This window comes from Heterocephalus glaber, unplaced genomic scaffold (genome assembly GCF_053883595.1).
Source record: "Heterocephalus glaber isolate CG9 unplaced genomic scaffold, H.glaber_assembly_v1.0 deba00001444, whole genome shotgun sequence".
In the NCBI taxonomy this organism is placed as follows: Eukaryota; Metazoa; Chordata; class Mammalia; order Rodentia; family Bathyergidae; genus Heterocephalus; species Heterocephalus glaber.
In genome coordinates, this window is record NW_028258297.1 from 26,684,902 (window position 1) to 26,696,990 (window position 12,089).

The window sequence follows — 12,089 nt, forward strand, 5'->3', positions numbered from 1 at the left end:
TCAATTTCATTGGGTGATATTGGGTTGTTCAGAATTTTTAGGTCTTTTTCTTTCCACTTTGGCAATTCATATGTATCTAGGAATCTGTCCATTTTTTCTGTGTTTTCCATCTTATTAGCATACAGGTTCTGGAAGTAGGTATTGATGATCCTCTGGATTTCTGCTGGGTCTGTTGTCATTTCACCTTTTTCATTCCTAATTGCATGGATTTGGGCCTTTTCTTTCCTTTTTCTGACAAGGTTGACTAAAGGTTTATCAATTTTGTTGATTCTTTTGAAGAACCAACTCTTGGCTTCATTGATTTTTTTGTATCATTCTCTTAGTCTCCATTGCATTGATTTCTGCTCTGATCTTTATAATTTCCTCCCTTGTATGAGCTCTGGGGTTGTCCTGCTCTTCTTTTTTCTAGAAGCTTCAGGTTCAGCATCAGGTTTTTTAATTGGGATCGTTCTGTTTTCCTAATATGCATATTCACTGCTATGAATTTCCCTCATAAGCCTGCTTTCATTGTGTCCTATAGATTCTGATATGTTGTATTGTCATTGTCATTTAATTGAAGGAACCGTCTGATTTCTTCTTTAATTTCCTCTGTGACCCATTGGTTATTTAGAAGTGTGTTGCTCAATTTCCATGTGTTTATGAAGTTTTTTGAGTTTCTTTTGCTATGGATGTCCAATTTCATGGCACTATGGTCTGATAATATACAGGGGATAACATCAATTCCTTTGCACTTACTTAAACATGTTCTATGTTTGTGTATGTGGTCTATTTTGGAGAATGACCCATGTGCATCTGAGAAGAATATGTATTCTGATTTTGTGGGATGGAACACTCTGTAAACATCTGTTAAGTTCATTTGTTCAAGAGTTTGATTGAATTCTAGTATTTCATTACTTATTTTTTGTCTAGTTGATCTATTTGTGACAGTGGGGTGTTGAGGTCCCCCACTATAATTATATTAGTCCATATATGACTTTTCATGTCTGTTAGTATTTGTTTTATATAGTTGGGTGCACTAGTGTTTGGTGCATAGATATTTATGATGGTCATCTCTTCCTCTTGGATTGTTCCCTTTACAAGGATGTAGTGTCCTTCTTCATCTCTCTTCATCAGTGTTGGTTTGAAATCTACTTGATCTGCAAAGAGGATAGCTACTCCTGCTTTTTTTCAGGTTCCTGTCGCATGAAGTATTGTTTTCCACCCTTTAACTTTCAGTCTATGAGTTTCCTTTTGAATTAAGTGTGTTTCTTGTATGCAGCATATTGTTGGATTTTGCTTCTTGACCCATTCTGCCAGTCTATTTCTTTTGATTGGTGAATTGAGACCATTAATGTTGATAGTTATAACTGAAACGTATTGACTTGTCATTGCCATGACTTTTTCTTTTTGTTGGGTTCTCCTCCTTTGCATTTAATTTCTTGTCATGCCAGATGGGTTCATTCTGCTTTGCTTCCTGGGGTTGTGATCCTCAATGTCTGTTCCTAGGCTATTGTGTAAAATTCTTTGGAGTGCTGGTTTGGTATTCACGAAGTTCCTAAGGTGCTCTTTGTCATGAAAGTATATTATTTTTCCATCCATTTTGAAAGATAGTTTTGCAGGGTACATCAATGTGGGTTGGAGGCTGTTTTCTTTTAGGGCTTGGAATATGTCACTCCAAGCTCTTCTTGCCTTGGTGGTTTGTGTTGAGAAGTCTGCTGTGATTCTGATGGGCTTTCCTTTGTATGTGATTTGTTTCTTTTCTCTGACTGTTTGGAGAATTTTGTTCTTCTGTTGTGTTTCTGGAAACTTAACAATTATATGCCTATGTGTAGATTTTTTTTGATCAAGACTATTTGGAGTCCTATATGCCTCACTTATCTGTATGTCAAGCTCTTTTCCCCTGCTTGGGAAGTTTTCTGCCATTATTTCTGTGAAGAGATCTTTTATGTCATCTGCACTCTGTCCTATTTCTTCATTGAGCCCAGTCAGTCTTATGTTATTCTTCTTTGCATCATCTAGCAGCTGCTGGATTGATTTCTCATGTTCCCTTATAATTTGGAAGCAATTTTTCTTTTCCTGGTCATTAATTGCAATCTTATCTTCTATATCTGAAATTCTGTCCTCACATGGGCTCATTCTGCTATGTAGACTTTCAATGGAGTTTTTCATGTCCTAGAAATCTATTTGCATCTGTTTTATGGATTCTATTTGTTTCCTATGTTGGGATTCTATCATGTTCCTCAGCTCCTCTCTAGATTTATTAATCATGTCTTGCACTAGGGGCACAATTTCTCCTGTTATCTGAGAAATTATTTCTGATTTCATTTTTTCCAGATCCCCTTTTGTTGCCAGTTCAGTGGGTCCAGGTGGTTGAGTATCAGAGTGTTCCATCTCATTTCCCTTTGGGGTTTTTGTAGGTGATCTGGAAGTCTGGTTTTGAGACCTATTTCTCATTTCGACTGGGGGTGGGTGCTGTCTGCGCCCACGCGGATCACCTCCTCTGAGCTGGGAGAGTTGGGACAGGGGCCGGGAGCAATGGTAGGGATGGTAGCCCGGAAGCCCCTTCGTCTGGGCTGGGAGCAGCGGGACGGCAGCTCAGAAGCCCCTACTTCTTGGCTGGGAGCGGCAGGATCTGCTGCTTCTTTCATTCTTTGACTTGCTCTAGTTTCACTGTGTTCCAGGCTGTCACTGAACTGTGATCTTACTGCCTCAGCTTCCCACACACTGAGATTACAGGTGTGTGCCATCACTCTTGGCTTGTAATTTTGTTATTTATAAGTAAGTTATCCTTTTTTCCCCAATAAAAATAAATGTCTCTGTACAGGATAATATATTAAATACTATTCACATATCACCATGATACAGATGGAAATATTAATTGGCCTCTCATTATACTGCTCATCATGTAACCCTTTAATCTTAATTGTCTATACTTTAACAAGAATATTTGTCATAAGTGACAAAATCCCAAGGCAAACTCTATAGGTGAGGAAAAAATATTTTTAAAATTTCATGTCACCAAAAAATGAGGAGGGCAGAAGGAGTAAGCTTGTAAAGCAAATTAAAATGATAAATGAACCTAAAGAAAAACAAAACTTTAATTCATCGAGTTTGTTTCCAATGAAATTATTTTCTTCATTCTTCATCTTGCATCAAGAAAATGAGGGAATGTTTCTTTTCTTTCACTCAAAGGGATAGTCACTTTGTTTGCAATATCTAGGAGATAGAGATCAGGGAAACCTACAATTTGAGCTTTCTAAAATCCACAGAAATGCACCTTAAATCTATTGAATGCTTAAATTTGGGTACCTGTATACTCATGTGGCACACATAAAGACATTTTGGTCAATATGAATCACACATTCAACAGTAGGTCCATAAGATTATATCATCCAGTGACACTATAGCTGTCTCAGTTGGTTTATGATGTTTGGACAGTGACAAAATTGATTAATTATGCATTTCTTGGACTGCATTACTGTCATAATGTATGACTGTATATGTATTTCTATAAAGTACATTTCATTATATTTCATCAACTCAATTAACCTATGTTTATATGTGTATACTCTATGTTTTATTTAATAGAACTAAACTTATTTCTATTTAAATATTAATGTTTTCATAAACCAATAATCTTTTCTCTTAAGTAAATTAAAGAATTAAAACAATGAAATCATTCTTTATATATGGCAAATAATTTCAGATTCACTGATGTTTTATATTTAAATTTGAGGCATTTATATCTACTATTCTATTTGATGCTTTCATTTAAATAATGTTGCCTGCCATGTCCTTAGTTATATGTAATAATGTGAACTTTTAAAACTCTCCTGTCATGGAACTTCAGTAAACTCTATGCTCAGATAAAGATACAGTACAAATATGAAGACAAAACAAAATGACTCAGCATGAGTAGTTAGAATTTACTCTTTATAATATAGAGACAAACTAAATATATAGTGTAGTAATTAATGAGACTGTCTAACAATGGTGATACCTACTCTTGTGTCTTCAGATAGATGAATAAATTGGAAGTTAATAAGAAATGAAATATCAAACCCAAATAGATTCATTTTCAAGGAATTAAGAAAAATAGAAATAACTGCCAACTGACTCTAGCTAAAGGAAATATTCAAGGGTCTTTTAAACATGAAACATTTATTCCAATGAAAACTTTGGGTATGCAAATAGGAAAATAGAAAAATGAAATTATGTGGGTATATCTAAGCATACAATGAACGGATAAACTTAGTGACAAAAATACATATATTTTCAAAATATATACTAACATTATAATTTACGGAGAAAGCATAGCATATGAAGATACTAAGGACTTTTTCAGTGTTGAGAAAGAATAAAATTACTAATTCATTAGATGTTCATAAGTAAATGACACATGTAGTGAAATGTAGGACAATAATAAAAGAATATTTAAAGTATATTAAGTTGAGATGCTTAAAATTATAATTATAATTATAGTTATATATTTACATGTACAAACAAAATGCATAGTGTATTAAATAACAGAAATATCAAATATATGGAGTAATATTTAATTAGTATAAAGTATTTATATTTAAAAATATCTTTATTTTGCTTTAATGAGATAAGTATAAAGATGAAAGTTTAATAAAAAATATATTATGCATTACAAACCAATAGAAAACTGATACAGTTGATCTACTAGCCTTAAAAAAAGAGTCATTATTGTAATGAAGAAGCATGTTTATAATGTCAGATTTATTATCCAAGCCCCTGATAGTGTTTTTTGAAAAAAATATATATACACCCCAAAATACAAGTTTCACGTAGAATTGAAAGAAGTAAATAAGCAAACAATAATAATGGATATTTAAGCACTTCTGTATTATTGCTTATCACATAAGGAATATACTAGGAAGGCTACAGAAATACTTAAACTAGATAACCAACAAATGTATACACACAAACTGACATATACACTTTACACCAACACAGAATGCTTGTATTTTTAAATTAATATGGACATTTCCACAAATACATAACAATTTCCTAATTTCATGCATATTCATACAAATATATAACACTCTGCTAATGATGCAGTAGCTCATTGGTCAAGTTTTCCCAAAAGACATTTTGAATTTAAATTTTAATTAAAAATATATAAAAGTTTAATGTCTGTTCCTCAGTCTACTTCTCCACACTTAAACAGAGGATAGAATATTTCAGCTTCAAAGAAAATTGTCTGATTTCCCATGAAGTCAATAACCCAAAAATTTAAAAATTTTATCAAAGAAATTGTCACAGTGAATATTCATGATCTTTATACAAATTCACACAGAAAATATAATACAGCAAAACTCTTTCTCCTGAGAAACTGATTGGCTTAAAGGCAACATTACAAAAAAAGAAACTGAATTATAAGAGTATCATTACAAGAAACTTTTTTAAAAGCTGAAATTAAATACAAATTAAGCAGAAAGTAGAAAGCAGAAAGTAGCACAAAACCATGACAGAGAACAATCATAATAGAGAAGATCTAAAACCAAAGGTATTTTCATGGAAAAGATGTAATGAAATTGATAAAAGACTATTGAAGAATAAAATTGGGAAGGCATAAATATTTTAAATCTGGATTGAAGGTAAAACTATCATGTCACTTTTAACCTGTACTAAGCAGATAATAAACCATATTAAGAATACATTTTAATATCTATATGACATAGACATTCCTAGAATGTGTACACTTATGACCAAATGCAGTAAAACAAAAAGAATGTGAGTAAAATCACATGTATTAAACTGAATTTCTTATATAACCCTTCCTACATAGCAATTCTAGAAATTCACATGAAATCCACCCTGAACAGTAACATATATAATAGGACTCCTACACAGGGCTTCTGGTTATAAAGGGGACAGCTGCCTAAGGAACCCTTGAGAGCAAAACTAGCAGAGTAAGTACTCATTTGTCTCTCTATGAACATGAATAAGGAAAGACATTTTAACATACAATAAAAATCCAATACAGAATGGCAAGTCTGATTTTATTTCAGAAATTCAATATCAAATATTGAAAATTACTATTTGAAGAAAATATAAGTAATTTTTCATAAACATACAGAAAAATCCTGTCCTCCAACTGGTGAAAAAATAATAAAACAAAATCAGTTGTTAAGAAAATCTATTAGAAAATAGGAATATTGTAAAACTTCTTCAGTTATGAGAAAATATGATGAAAAAATTCATAAATCAGGATTCTGAAATCATTTCGCCTAAAATACATGATGAGACATATGAGAAATATAGAAACTTCATTTTAACACTGGAAACAAAAAATCAACCAATAAAAATAAGTCAAGAAAAAAACAAATAGATTCTGCATTTGGAAAGAAAAGAAAAAAGATGTGACTATTAACAGATAAAGTAGCTGTTTAGGAAGAAAATCCCAAAGAATCTTTACTTGAATAGGAGAATTAACACTTAAAATCAGTGAAGTCACTGGATATAAAATCAGCACACAAAGATCAATGGTGTTTCTATTTATGGTATGAAAAATTACTAATGAAAATATTAAAGTAAGGATACCATTACAAAGCATGTAGCAAATAGTTGTACTTCCAGTAAGACTTGAATGTCAAATATACAAAATATGATAGAAAAGAAAGCTACATGTTGAAGAACTTAGCATGAGAATGGTTGGAAATGTTGATATTATAAATATGACCAAACTTTTAAAATTATCTTGAAGATTAAATGTAGTCTCACATATAATCTCAGAAGAAATTTTAAACAGCTTTATTGAAATGCAATGTACACAGCATGGAATTCATCCATTAACATGGCTGTGTATCAGTGGAATTTAGTATTCCTATAGTTGCACCTACCAGATTTGTTAACATTTACCCTGTCCCCAAAAGCAACACCATACTGATTAGTAGTCATGTCCGAGTCCATCCTCCTCTTACTCTATTCACCTCTCACAACCGCTAATCCACACGGCCTCTGTGGGTTTACCTGTTCTGATGTCTCAAAGAAATGGACTCAGGTAGCAGGTGCAATCTTTTAGAAGAGGTGAATGCCATAAATACTCTGTTGAGCAAAAGGAACTAGACACAAAGCAGTATCCTTCCTTTGTAGTATAAATATTACTCTTCAATAGTAGTTTTTGAATAATTCTGTCATTAGAAGAAATCCTATGATTCAATTAAGACCTGTATGATCATAATATTATTTCCATTTCATGACATAGAACATTACCTGACAGCCTCCAAATTCAGGTATATTAATTCTAAACTTTATGTTTGCAGTTATAAGTGTGTGCTGATCTGCAATTGTCTGCAATAAGGCCAGATGAGGACAGCCATGCACAGTCCTCTTCATGAGATGATGATTCCTTCACTCTGTAATGGTATAGAAGGCACCATTAAGTTATACGTTTGGGGAATGGTCTATGAAACAAAAGCATTTTCCTGTAAAAAAAAGTAATATACTTTTAATGACATATTAAATACATGATGACTTTTCATATAATAATATTGGTAAGAGCTGCTATTTAGAAAACAACCCATTCATTAATATTTATACTAATATTTCACAAACTTGTAACATCTTTCTGCATGTGTATAATTCAAATAAATTAATAATAACATTCTTCTGAATTTTTCTTTTTTATATGTCATGTATCAATTTAAAAAACTTATGGCAGGTTGAACCTTGAGCCATTTACCCACAGCCATGGACGATCTATGCCGGAACGGAAGACGCCAATCCAAGATGAATATGAGAGAGACCCTAGAAATTTCTATAAGAAACAAATAATTTCATTTACATAATCAGTATGAAAGCTTTCGTTATTTTTAAAAATAATGTATTACTTTGCAGGATTCTTAATGTTCAAGACAAAAAAATCAATAAGATAAACCATATTAAAATGAAAAACATCGTTTGCATTGTTAAAATTTTCACAATGCTTTGAATATTGATTGAAAACAAACTCTTAGATATTTATTCTTAAAATTTGCTTTTTTCTTATGTTAATAAAGGATGTTGTGATTCATGTAACATAATAATTACCCATGTTCACAAAATTAACCTAGTAAAATTTAAAGAAAGTTCTCAACACTATGTATTAAGTTTTCCAGATACTGTGACTGAAAAGGTGTATTTTTCTACCAGGTTTCTCAGAGTTTGGACTTAGAAGGAGATTACCTGGTTACTACTGAAGAAAGCAGTGAGATGGAAGCCACAGATGTGGTTTTCTGGACACCACACCTTTGTGAGCTAATGAACCTGCCCCTTTCTGCCTGCACTGGTGAAATACTGATGGTTCTAACAAATTTGCACTACCTTATTTTCTGTGTTTCTTTCTGACAGAAACTCACAAATTAATGAAAGAAACAAGTAAAGGAGACTTCTGAAGAGCACAAAGGAAAAGGTGAAATGGTTTAGCCCCAGGATTAGAGAACTGGAGTGGCAGGGCATCTCCCATCTGTCATCAACGCAGGAAAGGGACCTCGACCTGCAGTCTCCTGGCCCCAGACAGCAGTGATCAGTGGCTCTGCAGGTTCTTTCCCTCTGTGTAACCTGAGTCCCTCTGGAGCCCCAGGCCAGACTGGGAGACAGTTGAGACCACCTCTCAGGAGCCCAGCCTACAACAAGCTGCAGCAGAAGTGCTTCTCCTCCTCCTGAGCTTCAGCAAGGAGCTCCAGGACTACAAATACTGCAGCCAGGAAGCATTTGAGTGGACTTCAAAGTGCTGCATTCTGAAAATTACCTTCAAACTGTACAAGGGAGAAAGGAAAAACTTGTAAAAATGCATACAGCATGATTACATTCATGTAAAGCTCAGAACCAGGCAAAGCTAATTTACAACAGCCAAAGCCAGGATGGTGGTGCAGGAGGAAGAAGAACACAGGAGATTATAACAGGACCAGGGCAGCTGGGGCTGCAAAGTCCTGCTTGTGATCCCACATTCATGCTCCACCGTGACACGATTAGGGCTCTTTATGTGCGGCAAAATTGATAGCAAAGTTGTTTCTGGAAAGCTTTTGTATAAGAACAGCTTTCTCAGCAAGGCAAAATCTGGAAATAATTAAATGTGCATTAGCAGTAAACAATAAAAATAAAATGTTGTAAAGTCAAACAACAAAATATTATATAGGCTTTTAAGTGAAATATATATATATATAAGTATACGGATGAGTGGTATAAATATAATATTGGCTGGAATAAAGCTTTTAATTAACCATTTGAAACACATAAAATCTTACCATTTCTTCCTCATTGTCAATGTACAACAGGCTCGAGTTCTTATTAGTGCAGTACACCAAACTCTCAGTCCAAGTTTTCTTTTCCACACCGAAGTAATAACAATTGTCAGAAAATGTTAGTCATTTCTTTGGACAAGGACCACAATGATATGCTGAAGAATGAGTATGGGTTTCTATCGAGAAACAGTGTGAATTTTTAAAATTGAAAATAAGTTTACATGTTTACATTCATATAAACATGTATGTACATAACGTATCTACACACCTCCACAGGTTGATACATATCAAACAAAACATGCACTTATACCGAAAAGCAACAAAAAGGGTCAGCCCCTCATCTTGTAAGTTATATGCTCTAATAAATTAAAAATAAAAGCTTCATCCTACCAGCATCTTGAAATCAGTGAATGAAACCTCTTTTCTAGAATAGTAAATTTATCTCTCATCATGTTATACCAGTAGGAAATTTTAGCCAATCATCCAAAAGATTGACAGTAATTTTGAGTATTTCTTATCATTGAATAAAAATGAATCTCTCCTATAATCTTTATGAACATTTAATGCCCATTTTCTAGCTTGTTTTCCCCCAAGAAATCTATTATCAATTTTTGTGGCCTAAGTTAGATACAAAATATAATCTATGCAAATATAAGAACTTTGAAAATACTATATACCTTTTGGAGTTCTTAGCAAGGAAGATTTGTTCTTCTCCTGTATTACAGAAGCTACAAAGAGTATAAACATTAATATCTTATAAACATTAATATCTAAGTAAACAGTAGTGATTTTAGTTCTTTTTTTGAAATTTATATAATTTTTACAATTAGAACAATGTAAAATAAAATTACATTTACCAAGAAAATTAATAAAACAATGAAGTCTTTGGGAAAATACTTTCAGTAAAAGCCTAATGGTCAAACATCACAATATCTTAATTTTAAACAATTAATTTGTATTTCTCAATAAGGTTTTTCAGGTTCCTAAAGCATATATTTAAGTTATGAAATCACAATGGGTACATATAATAAGAGTAAGCACTGACTACTATCCTTTATTATTTATACTTTGGATAAATTCAGAATAACTATCCACAGTTCAAACAGAAATATTAAATAAGAGCTGTGTTCCTTGACATTATGACGTGTCAGAGGCACCCCCAATCACTAGGGTGGAACATTCTTGTACAATCTTTCAAAAATATACTTACAGGGAATTACGACTGTCATCACAACTATCACTGTGGTCACTAAGATGAGGCAGCTGCCTCCCAGGGCTCCAGCAAGGAGCTTCTCAGGAGGTGATGTGAAGTCTACAGACAGAGAAATGGCAGCAGTGAGAAGGGGGCGCTGGAGAAAGCCACTGAGAAGGGGAGCAGGGAGGGGAAGGGGTGCAAAAACATGCAAGATGAGTCGTACTCGTGTACCAAATGCCCACAATGAATGTAAACACCACATGAGCTACAAATAATAATAATAATAGCAATCATGACAATGATAGTGAAATGGGGAAAGGCGATCTAGAGGCAAAGGGGGGGTGAATGGAGAGGGAAAGGGAATAAAAATGAATCAATATATGTGCATGACCTCCTCCGTAAGACAAATATAAACTCATATACTGCAAGCATGTACCAATAAAATTATTTTTAAAAAAAAATAAAAGATGAAGGGACGGGGAGGAGAAGTTTTAAAAAAGAATTAACATGTGTCACGTCCATGTACCAACTCCCCACAAGGGATGTAATCATTATGTTCTGGAAACACGTACTAATAAAAAACAAAACTGAGAAAAAGATTTACATGCAAGGGAAACCACAGGCACAGGGAAACACATAGAAACCTGAACACCAAACCCACAACTACAGCTGCAATTTGGCTCTAGAATATACCACTGTGTTGTCAGTAAAGCTCCATAAGTTCTCCATACCTTCAATTAGAATAGCGTAACTCAAGTTAAAGTGCCTGTCCTCGCAAGTTAAAAATATGTGAGCCTACTCCCTACTTTTTACCAACACCTCTGCACCCTAACTGCACATTCTAGAACAGCCACCGTGCGGTTGGACGAAAAGTGATACCTTTGCAGCTGTGGTCCTTGCCATTCCCTCGCTGCTCCTGAGCAGCACTCTGAAGGGTTAACGTTGCATAGGTTATTTGCTGCTCACTTTCCAAAATGGAGCTTTTGTTGCCCTTAGGTTTCCTTTGCTGTTGCTTGGGGTCCTTGGCCAGATTCAGCTCTGTGTACACTACTCGATGGTTACTCATGTCGGAGGCTGAGTGATGTCAGGGATCTGGTTCTGGTCATTGTGCTTGAGAGATAAGCAAATGGCATCAAAAGAGGGCTGGGAAGGCATCAGTATTGGTGCTCATTTTGAGGTTGAAAAATTTAAATATTTCCCAACATTAAACGCATGTCTTATGGTAAAATAAGTAACTTTTAGAAGATATTCTCTTTTGAACAAAATACTATTGGTTAGGGAATAAAAAATAAATTAATTATAAATAAAAATGTTCAGGAATAAGGATATATATAATAAGTAAAAAGCAGATTCCACGTGAATATTCTAACACCAAGAATATTTTAATGCATACATAAAAAATTGTCCTTAACTTTTATGACAAACTGAATTATAAGGACAGTTAAAAACTGAATGCTCTAAACATAATGAATAGAAAAGCAGATATATATTAACTTTTATACATTACTTTTATCTACTAGGTTGCACTTATTTATTAAAATGGATTAGAGATTATTGGATGATCTTTTATTTTGAATAATTGAGGACTTTAGAGAAATCACTAAAAAATTGTACGATATTGTATATGTTAGAAAATGTTCTGTGACATATGAGATCTAGAATCA

General features: G+C 33.6%; 1 protein-coding gene across 1 annotated transcript; it reads right to left on the bottom strand.

Annotated features, from left to right (window-relative positions):
* Nucleotides 1–7,163: 7,163 nt before the first annotated feature.
* LOC101713681 (NKG2-A/NKG2-B type II integral membrane protein) lies at nucleotides 7,164–11,516 on the bottom strand. The gene is given in 6 exon segments (XM_087213593.1): nucleotides 7,164–7,364; nucleotides 7,668–7,765; nucleotides 9,234–9,406; nucleotides 9,908–9,958; nucleotides 10,441–10,542; nucleotides 11,305–11,516. Coding segments are annotated over 6 exon segments (723 nt in total). The 5' UTR covers nucleotides 11,492–11,516; the 3' UTR covers nucleotides 7,164–7,252.
* Between the last annotated feature and the right edge of the window lie 573 nt (nucleotides 11,517–12,089).